The sequence below is a fragment of the Leptonychotes weddellii genome, chromosome 14 (genome assembly GCF_054177405.1).
Source record: "Leptonychotes weddellii isolate Sample4059 chromosome 14, ASM5417740v2, whole genome shotgun sequence".
In the NCBI taxonomy this organism is placed as follows: Eukaryota; Metazoa; Chordata; class Mammalia; order Carnivora; family Phocidae; genus Leptonychotes; species Leptonychotes weddellii.
In genome coordinates this window covers 14,368,145-14,384,957 of record NC_138382.1, presented here as the reverse complement: position 1 = coordinate 14,384,957, position 16,813 = coordinate 14,368,145, and the positions used below count along the sequence as shown (strand labels likewise).

General features: G+C 42.6%; 1 protein-coding gene across 2 annotated transcripts in view; it reads right to left on the bottom strand.

Annotated features, from left to right (window-relative positions):
• OSTF1 (osteoclast stimulating factor 1) overlaps window positions 1-16,813 on the bottom strand; it is a 52,787-nt gene that overhangs the window by 29,627 nt on the left and 6,347 nt on the right. For both annotated transcript variants that reach the window (XM_081802852.1, XM_081802851.1), the window contains exon 2: window positions 226-272. In XM_081802852.1, the coding sequence (XP_081658978.1) occupies window positions 226-272 (47 nt within the window). The remainder of the gene's footprint in view (window positions 1-225; window positions 273-16,813) is intronic.

The window sequence follows — 16,813 nt, the reverse complement described above, 5'->3', positions numbered from 1 at the left end:
AGCACAGGATGGACTACATGACCTCAAGGTGGGGAACACTTTCAGATCAACCCGAGGGACTTAGCTCTCACACCTGTGGACTGCATGGAAATGACTGACCATCCATTCCTGTGAATCACTTACGGCTATCAGAGAAAAGGCAGGCCATTTAGGCCAGAGGAAGTATCTGAATGAAATCACCTTAGGTTTTTATGCCAATTTTGAAGTTAAAAACTGAATACTTACAGTTCTAGGTTCAAATGTGTAAAGAGCTCGGAACACTTTAACTTGCCCTAAAAGAGAGGGAATAAACAGCACATGATCAATTCTTTCATTTTAAGTTTACTCTAAATAGTATCATCCATTATATTCTTTAGAATCCCCTAACTAAAAGCCCATGTGAGAAATTTATTTTGGCATTCAGTGCTTTTTTTCCCACAGAGAAGGTATTTTATAAATATTTATTAAATGAAGGCATGAATCAACACACCATCTCTGGGGATGATTTTGTTTCCCCTTCTCAAACAACAGGAGCTACAAAATTATTTGGACTCCGTCTCTGTCCTATACAGAGCCCTCCCAACCCTAAGATCTAAGTTTAAAAATCGAAAGGTAAGCATTTAACATAAAGAGATATTTAATGAAAGTCAACAGCGGTTTAATATCCTTAAATCGATGATTTAGAATTTTGTATTTTTCAAAAGAAAATACCATGGAGAAACACAGTATCTGTTGGAGAAACGTGACTGCATTGAGTCCCAAAACAGAGTGCAGTAACTCAGCAAAGAGGAGGTCATGAAAGCTGTCCTCCATTCTCCCAAAGAATCTCTCTCTTTATATGCCCCTTTCCTGCATTTCCGTAACACCCTGTATTAGAATAAGTGATCTGCTGACCTGTCTCATTTGAGAGCAGGAACCCTGACTTGTTCCATTTCCCGGCATCCACCTAGCATACGGTAAGAACTTCATAAACGCTTCCTAAATGAATATGTAAGTAAAAGAACAAATTCAAACTGTAGGAAGGAGCCTACAGATAGAAAAAAAAAAAGGTCTTTTATGAAATAAATATTTAGAAGGAGCATCAAAATAGAAGGGCTACCTGTTTAAAATGAGGTAACAGCATGCCAAGAATCTTCAGAAAGAGCCGCCTAGTACAAGAGCATCACTCAGAACAGTGGTCTCCAAGGTGCGACACGGGAAGACTACTCTGGAAATTACTTAAATTTTTTTATCTTATTCTTTTTCATTTCTATTTTAATTTGTTCCATATATTATGTGTTGTAATATTAACAACAGAACAGGATACACATGCACCTTGTAGTACACATACATTTATTGGGAGTGAATACTCAAAACCTTTTGCTGGTAGAAAGTTAAGCATTATGAGGACAGGTACTTATATGTTTTGTGAGTGAGACATCCAAGTCCCGAGCACAGTGCCTGGCAACATGATCATTTGTTGAATGGATGAATAAAGGAATAGAAACATGTACTTGAAAATAAACACAAATACTGAAAACCAGCGGTTTAGAACAGCACTGTCCAATATAACTTCACACGATGCTGGGAAGGTTCTTCCTCTGTGCTAGCCACATACAGCTACCGGGCACCTGAAATGTGGCGAGCGACTGCGAACTGATTTTTAAACATTATGTGATTTTAATTAAGTTAAATTACCACACGAGGCTGGTGGCTACATAGGGAACAAAGTAGGTTTAGAATATGAGAAAACGGGAAATGACCACGATGTCCACTGAGAGGGATTATGCAAATCAACTCTGATTCATCCTAAGAATGCTGCAGACAGATCTGCAGACACTGATGTAGCGAAGACCCTGCAAAATATTCAGTGAAAAAAAAGCAGCTTACAGAGCAGTATGCCAAGTACCATTCCGTTCGTGTTGACAATATACACCCCTTGAATAATAGCACCGACTATGGGGAACTTCACCTTCTACTTTACAAATACTGTTTATATGCATTACGTTCAGCATGTATTACTTTTATAATCAATGAAAATAGTAGAGACACTTTCATGGCAGACGGCGGGGCTTGGGGGAGGTGGGCTTGGCAGTCATTCTTTCTCCTAAATGCCCTATACAGTCAATCCCCTGCTCAGATCCCTTGTGACTTACTAAGCATGTTTGCAAAACAGACATTATTTTTGCAATCTGAGTTCTAATGCCACTTCTTCCCTGCTCTTCTAGTGGGGGAGGCTAATAGGCAAAAGCAAATGTGAAATCTTTTTTCTTCTGGAGTATGTTTTTTACACACACCCGCAGTCCTGAGAAAGGAAATACCAAACGGAAGAAGAGCTGCCAGGAGAAATATCTGCTGACCTGACTGTCTCTCAGTGAGGGGAGATCAGTTATCTCGATTACTTCAAACTTTCCAGAGAGAAGTTATGCAAGGAAGCAGTCCACCAGCGACCAAAACCAATAATGGCAGAACTTTCCTGTCCCTTTGAGGGAATGGCGGCAATGAGATGGGCTATGGCTAATTGTGGAAACCAGATCCAGTGGGAACTTAATGAGCTTAGATAAAATTCAATACAACTTAAAGAACATGAACAAACATACTTGGGGCGCCTGGGTGGCTCAATCAGTGAAGCGTCTGCCTTGGGCTCAGGTCATGATCCCGGGGTCCCAGGATCAAGCCCCACATTGGGCTCCCTGTGCAATGGGGAGCCTGCTTCTGCCCCTCCCTGTGCTTCCCCCTGCTCCTTCTCTCTCTCTCTCTCTCTCTCAAATAAATAAATAAATAATGTTTAAAAATAAACAAATAAATACTTGGGAGTGTGACTAAGCCACTGATTTTTTTAACTGTATCTTTTGTGACTGTCCAACTTAGAATGTTCATAACTCAAAGGAAGTGGAAGATATCTTTGCATTTTGACTTATACTACACATTGACCATCAGGCCACTCTTTTAGGCTATTACGTGAGGGAACATTCTCTCTCTGTGCGAAGCTGTAGGAAACACTTTCACCTCCACGATCCTATTTATTGGCTAATATTGGGACATTAGCCTCGGGAGGCTCCCTTTGAATCCATAGATTATAAAAGTTCTGGGCCTTAATTTATTCAATTCTCAAACCTGAGTCCAACAGAAATGAAAGAATGCCAAAGAAACAGCCAGGGGATAGGAAAGAACTGCATAAAGATGAAAAACAGATGACTTTCATGATTACAGCTTACCAACCCTGGATAGTCTCTCAAGAGAATAACAATTAATGGTAGGTAATTCACTGAGCATCTTTACATCATATTTAATTTAACTGTTCTGTAGGTGCATGGGTTCGTACAGAGCAGTAAAGGGAAGAAATCAGGGTACGCTGGGTTTCTATCGTATTGTCCTCACAAACATCTAAAAAAATATTAGTAAACATCATCATGAATCATCAAGAGCAGGCACTGATCAATTGCAAATATATTTAAAGAAGGCAGATTCATTGGGGCGCCTGGGTGGCTCAGTTGGTTAAGCGACTGCCTTCGGCTCAGGTCATGATCCTGGAGTCCTGGGCTCGAGTCCCGCATCGGGCTCCCTGCTTGGCGGGGAGTCTGCTTCTCCCTCTGACCCTCCCCCCTCTCATGTACTCGCTCTCTCTCATTCTCTCTCTCTCAAATAAATAAATAAAATCTTTAAAAAAAAAAAAAAAAAGAAGGCAGATTCACAAACATAAAATTGTGGTGTTCTTGGGTGGGCAGGGAGGCTGAATCAGATGTCTTCTCCGGGCTCCCTCCGCCTTGACCATTTTCTCATGGAAGTCTGGTGACATGTGACAAAGAGAGAACGTGGAACTGAGAAGCATGCATTACCTGAAATCACCCTGGAATTCACCCTGAATGAAGACTGGGAAGGGGCCCAATCTTCTGTCCCATGCTTTCAGGGAATCTTGCGTGAATAGTATTCAGGATTTCAGGCCTCCTGCTGTCAGCAAGATAAGCAGATTCCATTCCCCAACCCCCCACCACCCCCCAGCGCAGCTGGGCCCTGCTGGCTTTTCACTTTGCGGGCTCTTCACCTTGCCAGGCACACCCTTCCCTTTTCTCTGCAAGCCCACCCTGCCGCCACAGAGAAGGGCTGAGCACGCTAGTCATCAGCCAAACACCGTTGGCCTCTGGAGTGAAGGCCAACCCCGAGGACAGTAAAGGAATCCTAGTCCACAGCAGTCGAGGCAGATAGCGGGAAGGGGGTCTGGGACAGGGTCCTGTGCAGGCAAAGGGGAAGAGACTTTTCTGAGGTCTGCCAACAGAGTATGCACAGATGCGGTTCTGCGGCCCTGATACTGCACTTAGCAGGGCCTGGAGCGTACAGCTTCTAGAGTATTCTCTGTCGGTGAAGGCACAGAGAAGCTTGTAGAGGGAGACACGGTGACAGCATTACCAAAGGACCGCTCGCTCTAATGGGTGGACATACCATAAACAGCAAAAGGAATGACTATTCAAAATATCCAAACTTAGTCATATCTGCAACAGATCGTCCACTTCATTTCCATTCTGCTTAAAAACACTGGAAGGCCCAAGACATTTTAGAGGGACTTCATTTAAAATGGCCATCACAGGGGCACCTGGGTGGCTCGGTCAGTTAAACAGCTGCCTTCGGCTCAGGTCATGATCTCAGGGTCCTGGGATCGAGTCCCGCATTGGGCCCCCTGCTCAGCGGGGAGCCTGCTTCTCCCTCTGCCTCTGCCCCCCACTTGTGCTCTCTCTCTCTCTCAAATAATCTTTAAAAAAATTAAAAATTAAAAAAAATAAAATGGCTGTGACAAGTACTACATACCCACTATGATAGTTAAAACAAAAAATACTGGCAATGCTAAGTGTTCAGAAGGATATAGAACAACTGGAATTCTCAGACGGTATCAGTGGGTGTGTAAACTGGTACGATGGCTAGAGAAAATTCTTTGGCAGTGACATTCATTCATTTTTTGGAAGTGTTCACATGCCTCTGACATCTTAAATTCCATTTCTGGGAAAAGAACTTAACTAGGAAACCCTCGTCTCATCCTTTGTGGATCCAAAACACTGCGTACAAAAATGACCCTGCCCGGACGATGTCACTATCCCCAGAGGACAGGGAGTCTCAACATTTTTTAACTGCCCATCATGAAAATAATTTAGTGACTTTCAAAAATATAAAACAGAACAGAAATGACCAGGGTACGGTGCACATGGCAGAAATGATTATGGTTTTGTGAAATTTTTATTTCGTGGGGGACTAGACGGATGGAGAGATTCATATTTATTCTAGCAATTTTACCAAATACACCTTTTGGCATACTGCCAAATGGCCAAATATGAAAATCAATATTTGCCAAAGCCAAACGCTGCTTTACAGAGGGGACTGCTGGGAAACAAGAAAAAATCTGAAATGTTATTTAAAAAATGCATTATGATTACAATTTTATTATTAAAAATTCTGGCAGACCCATTTTAAACGTTTGACAGAAAGGGCAGGAACCATAATTCCTCAGCATGACCAACTGTAGCCTGATGAGACTTTTGCAAAACTAAATAAATGCTCTAAAAATTAGGTCTGTGTAAAAGCAAGATCTTTTGGTGCCAGCATCGCTGTTGCCTATGAGAATTCTGCCAGGGAGTTAGCAAGCCTTCCTTCCTCCCTGACAGAAACAGAGTGAGGTCAAGACTTCCCTCCTCTTCACCTCCTGGGCCTGAAGACTTGCTTAATGCTGATGGTGCAATTTCACCGAAGCCTATCCCACAAAGAAGACAACGGTTTCCCCCAAAATATTAGCAACTGTCCTCTCTCAATGTTAATGCCCAATCTACACCTATAATTTTTAATATCTATATCTTCATTTTTAGACATATAGAATTCACTGCCTCACCATCATCAATTTTTGCAGTATTTTATTTTCCAATAAAAAATATACATTGATACTTTCAGTTGACTGAATCTCCATATGCAAAGCATAAAAGGGGATAAAAAAAAGTATAAAAGGGGACACGGCAACAGTTACATTTAGAGTATTTACCTGTTTTTCAAAGTGAATATTACAGTAATAAATGCAAATGGTATGCCCTGTTTGCATTACTGTTGCCACCTCATGGTTAGCCAGGAGGGTTATCTATGCAATCTACAGTCCTTGTTCAAGTACAAGTCTAGGTGTGCCAGAATCAACAATGAAGTAAGGCATTCCACCATTTGACCAGTGAGCCGAAGCCGACTGGCAGATTTAGGAAAAAATTTGAGGCTAAGGTGAACTTCATGGTCTTGTGTGTGTGTGTGTGTGTGTGTGTGTGTGTGTGTATACTTCTGTATGTATCAGACGATTAAATAAAATATGTATCTTCCTGAAGATCAAAGTCAAAAAAAAGTTTGAAAGTGACCCCCTCTACACTATCTGATCAAATTAGGGATTTATACAGGACTCTCTAAAGAGTGAGTGCTATTCCCTCTACTTTGTGGGTTTCAAGATTCAGCTAGCATATAAAAACTAATATTCTCCCATCTGCCCCAGAGAGTTCAAACAATATAGGAGTTTTTGAAAAGAAAGAAGAGGAAGAGAATTATTTGAACAAGGGAGCATCATGGAAAAACAAGAATTTACCATATACACCCGAGTTCTCATATTTGTCTAAGAGAATGCAGGGAATATCACTTCTTCATTTATACCCTGTGGGTATGAAAAACCTGTCACCCACCTTCGAATATTCTCAGGGCAAATAAAAATATTAATGTTATTTCTATTAAACATATTTAAATTATTCTATTAAACATGCATGATGAAACAGGATGTTTTCTGCTCAAAAACAAAACACTGGGAGTCTATGTGATAGCATCCAAGAGTCAAGGCCATCATTTTGACTGTGCGGTAAGAGGAAACAGCTGTGCTCTGTTGGGCCAACACAGGCTCCCCTGGGCTTTGTGGATTCCAACGCCCATAAATGAGGTGGTTAGCTCACAACAGGCTTCTGGGTGAAGATCTCTATTCATGGCATTCCACAAAAGCGCACTGCTCTTGAAGATAAAACACAGAGGCTTTCATCCTTGTAGAGAACACCATCTTGTGAGCACAGCAATGTCTAAGAGTTTCCAGTGTAAAAGAGTAAGTCTTGGGGTGCCTGGGTGGCTCAGTCATTAAGCATTTGCCTTTGGCTCAGGTCATGATTCCAGAGTCCTGGGATCGAGCCCCGCATCGGGCTCCCTGCTCCGCGGGAAGCCTGCTTCTCCCTCCCCGCTCCCCCTGCTTATATTCCCCCTCTTGCTGTGTCTCTCTCTGTCAAATAAATAAATAAAATCTTTAAAAAAAAAAAAAAGAGTAAGTCTCCTCCCTCATACTTATATTCTTGGATTAACGAAATCAAATCCAATGAATCCTATCTGCATATATACCCATAAAGGATATAACTAATAAAAAAGAATATGAACATAATATTTTCATCCCTTACACCTTACATCCCTTACACCAACACCACCTCTTCCTTGCCGCCTCCCCTCATCCAATCCAAAAAAAAAAAAAAAAACAAACTGAAGAATTTGAAACATGTCTTGATTTTAGCTGCAGGAATGGCAGACTCGTTAAAAACAGTAGCCAGTGTGTTTTCTGACAAGAGGGTTCTGTTTATTAACACTGTGCCTTTCTTATCCGTTTTTTCCTTTGCTTAAACTTTTCAGTGCCTTTCAGCAAACCTGGTGACTTTTACGTCTTCAGGAGCCATAACTGCTGGTTATTTTTATTTCCTCTCCATGGTCTAACATAAAAGTCCCAAAGAGCAAAATTTCAAATGACACGCTCATTGTCAACTATGTCTTGACTGGCTAAACATTAGAGAGGGAGCAATGGCCCCCTAGAGACCCTTTACTCCCAGACAAACTGCTTCCAAAGTCACTGAGGAGACCCGCGGGAAAGAATGTTAGAAAAATCTTTATTTCAGTCCTTGGAATTTAACTAAAAAAGGCGACACTGGTCACGCCACTTCCTGCAAAAGGCAAGATGAACCCGGGGGCCAACCCATGACAGCAACAACCGGTTACTGTATGACCCAGGAACTAAGTCGGTTTTGCATTTTTTAATGGTTGGGAGCAAGGGGGAGGATCAAAAAATATTAGTATTTCAAGACACGTGAAAATCATCTGAAATTTAAATTGCAGTGTCCATAAATACAGTTTTGTTGGAACAGACCCGTATTTGCACACTGTCTATGTCTGCTTTCACTCTACGATGGCAGAGTTGAATAGTTGCAACAGAAACCATCTGTGACCCACAAAGCCTAAAATATTTCCTAATTGGACCTTTATCGAAGAAAGTCTGCTTCCCCCATCCTCTGGTCCCTTTTCCTGTTGGTAACAAGTCAGACCACAGGAGCATCATAGCATGAAGCATCCAAATCTGCCTCTCACAGACTCCACAAGCAGTGTGGTTTCACATCCTATGTGAAATGATTGGTTATCTATACACCCAAAGTTGAAACAGAAGATCCTGACACTAAAATCTTTCATCCAAAATGGTATTACCCATCTAAACCCATGTTTATGGGACACCTACCATGTGCCAGGCACCATACAAAGTGCTGATTTACTCCAACTCATTTAATCCTCAAAGTGTAATCCTGGGCCGTAAATACTTTATGTATTTCGCCCATTTTACGGCTGAGAAAACTGAGGTTAGAGAAGGCAAGTAGCTACTCCAGGTCTACACAGCTAGAAAGGGGACAGAGATAGGGTTTAAACCCAGGCCGTCTGACTCCAGAGCTCATGCTCTGAACTCTGGATGTAGCTCAGTAAGATGTGAGCTTTCAATGCCGCATGCTGGGATTAAGCGAGACGAAACAAATCAATGTACATAAAGCACTGAGTGCTGTTCCTGAGGCATTTTCTGTGCCCACAAGTGTTAGCTGTTATTAATTACTACAAATCTTTAGTTACTTTGGTTTACTTTACTTTACTTTAGTTACTTTCCTTGCGTCTTTATACTCAATAGCAAGACAGCCATTTACCCAAATCCCATTCCTGTGTATCTGAGAATTTAACATTTACAACACCCCAGCAGAGAAATCTTCATGCTTTTGTTAAGCAAACAAAGCACAAAATGTAATATCATACCTCTTAGGGACTATTCAAGAATTCAATGTGAGTTTTAAATTGTCATTTTTGAACCCTATAGCTATTGTCTTTAATCTGCTCAAGCTCTTGTCTTTAATCTGCTCAAGCCACAGTAACAAAATGCCACAGACTGGGTGGTCTAAACAACAAGACATTAATTTCTCACAGTTCTGGAGGCTGAGAAGTCCAACATCAAGATACTACCCAATTTGGTTTCTGGTGAGAACCGTCTTCCTGGCACGCAGATGGCGGGCTGCCCACCGTGTGCTCACATGGCCTTTCCTTGTGTGCAAGGACACAGAGAGATTCTCTCTTAGGAAATCACTAACCCCACCATGTGGGCCCCACCTTCATGACTTACTCTAAACCTAAATGCTTCCCCAAGGCCCATCTCCAAATACCACCACACTGGGGTTTAGGGCTTTGACATACGAACTTTGGGGGCACATAAACATTCAGCCCACAACAGCTATGAATATAGAATTACAGAAGAGAACATGTAAATGTGTACACATGTTGAACACAGGTCCAACAATAATAATAAAAGGTTTATCGTGACCTTTAAAAATCAGCTTTTTGGGGGGCTTCTGGGGAGTCTGCTTGAGATTCTCTCCCTCTCCTTCTGCCCCTCTCCCAGTCGCAGAGCACACACACACCCCTTTTTCTCTCTCTCTCTTAAAAAAAAAAAAAAATCAGCTCTTTGGGGATACGCTTGTGCTTTATTTAGTGTTACATAAAAAAGGCTGGTGGTAATACTACATTTATGATCACCTGTACAAAACAAAAATATGTATGGAAGAAACAGTAAAAGAAAATAATATCAAAATGCTAACAGTTACTTTGGGTGATACAACTATGAGCCATGTTCATTTTCTCCCTTTATTTTCTCTGTTCACAAAGAATAAGAATCCCATATATTATCAGGAAAACATGTTTTCTTTTAATGCCCTATTGAAGCATAACTTACATGTTATTTGTATTCTATCAGCAGGGTATTTTTTATTTTTTTATATTTTAAAGATTTTTATTTATTTGAGAGAGCGTGCACACATGAGCTGGGGGGGGGAGGAGGTGTGCACTGAGCACTGAGCCAGAGGCGGGGCTCGATCTCACGACCCTGAGATCATGACCCGAGACAAAACCAAGAGTCTGAGGCTTTAACCGACTGAGCCACCCAGGCGCCCCAACAGGATTTGTTTTTTAGTATGAGTCTTCTTTGTCTCCTTGATGTCACCACACACACACACACACACACACACACACATCACTGGAGAGACAAGCAAACACAATGCTAACTGTGGTTAGAGGAGAATACAGGTGGCCAGAAACGTACATCCCGCTGACAGTGGGGAGACTCGTAGGTCAGGGCAGGCTCTACCAGAGGTGACATCCATTTTTTTTTGGAAGGATAAGAGGAGTTGCCAATGAAAGAGGGTCTGGGTAGACCCAGTATATGGACACAGAGGGCTGGAGACCAGGACGGATGGTGGAGGAAACATCAAGGAGATCCACGTACCTGAGGCCAGGTGGGAGAAACGCCGACTGGGGACATGAGCACAGACAGGGCAGAGGTTTCTCAAATGTTTCTGAGACCCACATTAAGAAATACATTGTACATCAGAGCTCAGGAAACACACACACAATGAAAAAATGTTTCACAAAAAAATACTTATCCTTACTTTTGAGTGATTCTCTCTAAAATTTTCTATTCTTGCTCTATTCTCTTTCCTTCTTTCTTATTAAGATGCTAGTCATGACAGGGGCGCCTGGGTGGTTCAGTCGGTTAAACATCTGACCCTTGGATTTGGCTCAGGTCATGATCTCAGGGTTGTGAGATCGAGTCCCCATGAAGGGCTCTGTGTTCATTGGAGAGTTAGCTTGAGATTCTCTCCCTCTCCTTCTGTCCCCCCCCACCCTGTGCTTATTTTTGTGCTCTCTCTCTCCAAAATAAATAAATCTAAAAAAAAAAAAAAAAAAGATGCTAGTCGTGACAAACTATACAGACTTCATGACCTACCACTGGGTCACCACTCACAGTCTGAAAAAACACGAGACCAGAGCATTTAATATATGTGTGTAACCACTGTCCAGAGACCAAATGGAAATTTATTCAGATTTAGGTATCTGGTACTCTTGGCAATAATGAAACACTCTCAGAATACAAAATATTAAAAATGGCCTTGGAAATTATTTTTCATTCAAAAGAATTTTTTTTTATTTGAGCAAATAATAAATGGACAAGCTTAAAACTTAGACTTCATGAACGCCCAATTCATTGGAAAATTACAGTTGTACTTAGAGGAGATAAAAGGTTGCCAAAAAAAAAAAAAAGGCCTTGGTCTTAGCCCTCTAATAAAGACTCATGTTAGCAAGACAACAGGATGATAAAAATGTCTCCTTTATTTAAAACAGAACCCCTTTAAAACCTGATAGAGGGACAAAGATATACACTGTATCTAAGAACAAAAAAAAGAAAATCTCTAGAGATATAGACCCAAGCTTAAACAAGGTGCTTACTTGAAGCTTACCTGATAGACATACAGGGGCCAGAGCTGCAGCTGAGGGCATTTTTCGATTTCTAGTCAACACAAGAACTCTCGTATAACAATACAAACTCTGGATGAATGAGAAATAGTATCAAACACAGCAGGAAAAACTTAGTAGAGAGCAAGGAATAAGCAATAACCTTGAAACTGAGCTCCTCTCCATTCAGGAAACAAAAGGATTCAAATTTTCTTCGGCAGCACATACAAGAAACTCTGCCAAAACGCATATCCAAAATTACAACAGAACCATCTATAGGAAACCAACAAAAGGTCTACGACAGTTACTTCTTCCAACATCATCTACTTACTAAGACAACAGCCTTTAAACGAAATTATTTCCCTAATTTCATCTTCTCTCAAGACACACAACGGTACCCCTTCACAAGGCTCACTAAGTGCTCCTAAGGGTTGAGTTCCAGATCATGAAAGTGGTGAGCCTCACTTGGTGGCCCTGGAAACATTGGCCAGGACACCCTGGTGGGAGATCTGCCCACCCGCCATCCCAGGGCCACACATGGAACCTTGCTGAAGGCTTGGCCCAGCACGGGGATACCCCAGGTGATCCATGCCTCCTCCCAACTTGCCTGGTCCCCAAAGTCCAGAATGTTTATGGAAATGAGAGTCTAGATAGAGGTCTGGAGATCTGGGAAGACCCAAAGAGTCCAAGTGACTCCCAGAAAAGGCCAGGGGAGAATGTTAAACCCAAAGAAATATTCAGGTATTTTCCCAAACCAGAATCAGCCCTTGGGGAGGAGGAAGAAGGAAGCTGAGAGAGAATGGAGTTGGATTTCCCCTAGAGAGTGGCAAGGCAGGACAAATGAAAAGCTGTGGTTTTCTAGGGTTTTAATTAAAATAGGGTAATTACAGGACCATTCTTATGAAAATCTCCCTTCCTCTCAAGGCCTGGGAGGGAGCCCATGATAGCACTCCCCAGGGTCATATACTTAGACTCAGCGACTAACCTCAGCAGCTCTAAGACCCACAGCACCTTTCACACCCACTCCTGGGGCTGCAACATGCTCCCGGATTTTGTGTGTGTTGTTAACTCTTTTTCATTAATGGATGCGCAGAAGATCATTTATCATTTTATGAACATGGGGTCATCGGTCGGGGGAAGGCAGGGGACTGAGACACTGGAATTTGTCCTAAAATGTCTAGGAACACCCCTGCCCCTTCCCAAACCCTTGAGTCTGAAGAAACATTTGCTGTTTACAATGTGGATGGGATGACAGTGAAAATCACCTCTGTCCACAGGGACAGAAGAGGGAAAATCCAATGCTCTCCAGGACAGTGGCTTCCCACCAATATGAAGCAGCTGTGTAAATTGCAGGCTTTCATAATAATTACTAGGAATTTGCTCTTCTTTGGTACCCACTGTCCAGCTGCAGAAGTAAGCAACCTGCCTTAGCTCATCATCTGTTCCAACAAATTGCAGTTCTTTACCTACAGTCTTAAGACATTTGGTAGAAAATTAACACTCAATTTTTAATTACAAACAGAGGTTTTTTTTTTTTTTGAGTTCTAAAATTATAGCAATAACATTTATTCCCATCAGTACAATGCTACATTCGTAAATTTGTCATTATATCCCTATGAGTATATAAATGTTATTTTCTTAAAAAAAAAAAAGAGGGGCACCTGGGCAGCACAGTTGGTTAAGCAACCAACTCTTGGTTTCAGGTCAGGGTCGTGACATCAAACCCCACTTGGGGCTCCACGCTGCGCATGGAGGCTGCCTGAGATTTGTCTCTCCCTCTCCCTCTGCCCCTCCCACTCGTGTGTGTGAACTCGCCCTCTCTCTCCCTCTCTCTCCCTCTCTCTCTCTCAGATAAATTAAAAAAAAAAAAAAAGCTTCTGGTGTCTGTGTGAGCCCTATATAACTTACAAAGTGATGGGTGGGCTTAGAACCACTCTCTTAGAGAAAGAATTGTCCCTCTTTCAGAAAGAAGCTCTGAAACCCTCCTTCCTGGAATGAAACATAAGAATTTCTACAAAGCAAGCTCTAAACTTGAATCCATGGCTTAAAACGGTCAACTCCAAAACAGACAGGAAAAAGTAAGATGGGAGAATAATATTTTGCAGAGACTTAATTTCAAAAAACTAGCAGAATATATATATTCTTAGACCTCAAATCTACAGACTTGATGTTACTGAGTTACAGTTAACTTTGTATGTTTTCCAAACATTTAAAAATCCTCAACATCCACCTGGGTGGCTCAATCATTAAGCGTCTGCCTTCGGCTCAGGTCATGATCCCGGGGTCCTGGGATCGAGCCCCACATCGGGCTCCCTGCTCTGCGGGGAAGCCTGCTTCTCCCTCTCCTACTCCCCCTGCTTGTGTTCCTCTCACTGTGTCTCTCTCAGTCAAATAAATAAATAAAATCTTAAAAAAAAAAGAAAAAAGGCCTCAACATCTCAACAGCCGTTCATGAGTGACCACATTTTTTTTTTCAAGGGTCCAACTGGAGTCTCATGGGACACATTTCTGCAGGGCCACCTTAGGTTATCTTCCTCTAGGGAAACTGCAAAAAGAACAAAACAACACACAAACAAAAACAAACTCCACTGTCCTGTGTAGTTAGTCTAAGTGAAATCAGATCAGGTGGGACGCCTGGATGGCTCAGTGGGTTATGCGTCTGACTCTTGATTTTGGCTCAGGTCATGATCTCAGGGGTCATGATCTTGGGGTCATGAGATGGAGCCCCGCAATGGGCTCGGCACTCAGTGGGGAGTCTGCTTGAGATTCTCTTCCTCTGCCTCTGTCCCGCCCCCTGCTCATGCTCTCTCTCTCTCTCAACCTCTCTCAAATAAATAAAATTAAAAAAAAAAAAAAAGAGTAGACACAGACCCACACTAATCTTTGGGTCACAGTAAGTCAGAAAGGCACAGGTGTATTAGCCAAAGGTCCCCGTGATATGGAGCATGCACCCAAGAAGGGAAAAAGCAGGCCAATGACAAGGACTCAGGATGGACTAAGGAGCAGATTTCCCAGTGCCAGTAAACAAAAAGAGTGCTAGACCAGATGTCAAGACACAGGAGAGACCTCGTACTGAGCAAAAATCAGAAAATGGGCAGGAGCCCATTGTGGAGAATAGAGCTCCTACCAAGCCAGTGTCAAGTGCTAGGCACCCTTCAGAGCCCCAAAACTTAGGTACAGAATTGGTCCTCCAGAGTAGGAAGGCATTAGGCAAGGACTAGAGGCAGCCCTGTCGAGGGGACAGGCTCCCTGAAAGAGGAAGTGAGCAAGCTCCCTAAGCAGCGACTCCCACTTCATGGTTCAGCTTAAAGGAGGCCCAGGTCCCAGTGGGCAGCTGCTGCTTGGTCCAGTTTAGAACCTGAGTGCAGAGGAATCAAAGAGAATGATTTATTCCCTAACAGAAAAATAAGGTTGAGAACAATGTCAACTTTGACGCACCATTCAGAGAATGAACTCTGGAGGGACAGGTTTCTGTTTCAGTGTTCCACAGCCAGCTTCCTTACCTAAAAAAAAAAAAAACAGCAAGAATACCTTCTGCTCCCGGGGTTACTATCGACAAACTTGCACTGACTCATCAAAACAACAGGCCCAAATGCAGCCACAGAATCCTGCCAACCTGCGTAGGCAACATTTTAGAGATCGTCTTAAGAATCTGGTTTTTTCAATCAAGGAAGTCTAAGACTCTCTGGAACCTTCCAAATCCGGAGTCTGAGACCCCTGAGAACTGTGGCAAAAGGCCAGAGGGGCTTCTCTCAGCCTGGCCACCCCTACCCATGCTGGGAGAGCTGGGACTTGGAGGCGGGTCCTCCCCAAGTAATGGATTAGGTCAGGAGGTTCCTGGAAGACACAGCCACTCCAGAATACTCTCCAGGCGGAAGTCATTTCTCTGTCTGATGCAAGTGAGTTGATTTAAGTCTCTCCTCCTCCATGAGGGAATCCCTCAATAGAATCCACAAGTTTCCCAGAACCAAGCCAAACCCCTGGAGTGGAGGGATGCCAGAAAGACCTGCCTTCAGATTCTTGTAAGGGGCCTGGGACAGACCCTCCAGCAGGAGAATACATCAGTTGGTCTCTAGGTCTTCCTTAATTTAAATTCAAATCACCTCAGGCTCCCTGGAAATCAGGAGCAAGAGACTAGGAAAGGACTCCTGTTCAGTGCACTCTTTGGTCCCAAGAATATTAAATCTAAGTAGTTTATCAAATTCTAAGGGATGCTAATGAGTTTTAAAATCCCACGCTAATCAAAATGCACAAATACAAAACTCTTCCCCCCCAACTCCTACCCCAAGAGCAAGATGAGGAATTTGCCTTTGTGACTTTCTAAAAATTCTACAGATACCCAAACATAAAGCGGGAAATGACAAGCGAGAATCCATTAAGAGGAAGTGGCCACAGCAGTCCCAGCAGTGACTGAAGTGACTTTAAGCCGTGACCTTCTTTAACACACGGCTGCACCCTAAACACCACAGTTATTGTTAACGTCCTGACAAACGGATATGCAGATGCGAACACAGAGGACCAACATGCCGGCACTCAAAGTCTCACTTTCTGCATGCAAAGTACGGTTTTCCACAAACTATTACGCTAGGCAAATGGCCTTCTCTTTAATTCGGAAGAAATTTCTCCAGGTCACAGCTTCCATGTGTGACTACCACGTTTCTCTGGCTTCTCTGAGGCAAATGAAGATAAGAGGACATCAAGTTATCTCATTTTGCCCCAAGTGACCTCATTTTGCCCGAGTTAAATGACGGTGCCCCCCTCTTTGCCTACAAACTCTGACACAGCAGTCCAGATTCTGTTTAAATTCCCCCTCTTAGGTGACACCCTCCCAGCTTCCTCAAACTCTCTGCCTTGGACTGCCCAGCCTTTTGATTCCTATCTGCTATCACATGCACTACAAAGTTTCTGTTTAAAGCATGCTCACACATTTTTTGGTAGGAAGGTCAACTGGTAAAACCCTTTTTGGAGAGCATTTTGGAAATGTCTATGAAAATGACAATGCACGTACCCTCTGATACAACAATCCCACTGCCAGGACTTTCTCTTGTGGATTTACTCCCACCCAAGTAAGCAACAAGGCTGTTGTAACTATCTCAATGTGGAAATAATCTAAATGTGCATTAATGTGGGTTTGAATTAATAGATACAAAGGACTATCACACCTCGTTCAAAAGAATAGGGGGAGCTCTCTGAGTACTGTTATCTGTAATTTTCCCCCCAAACTCCTTCAATATATTTGATT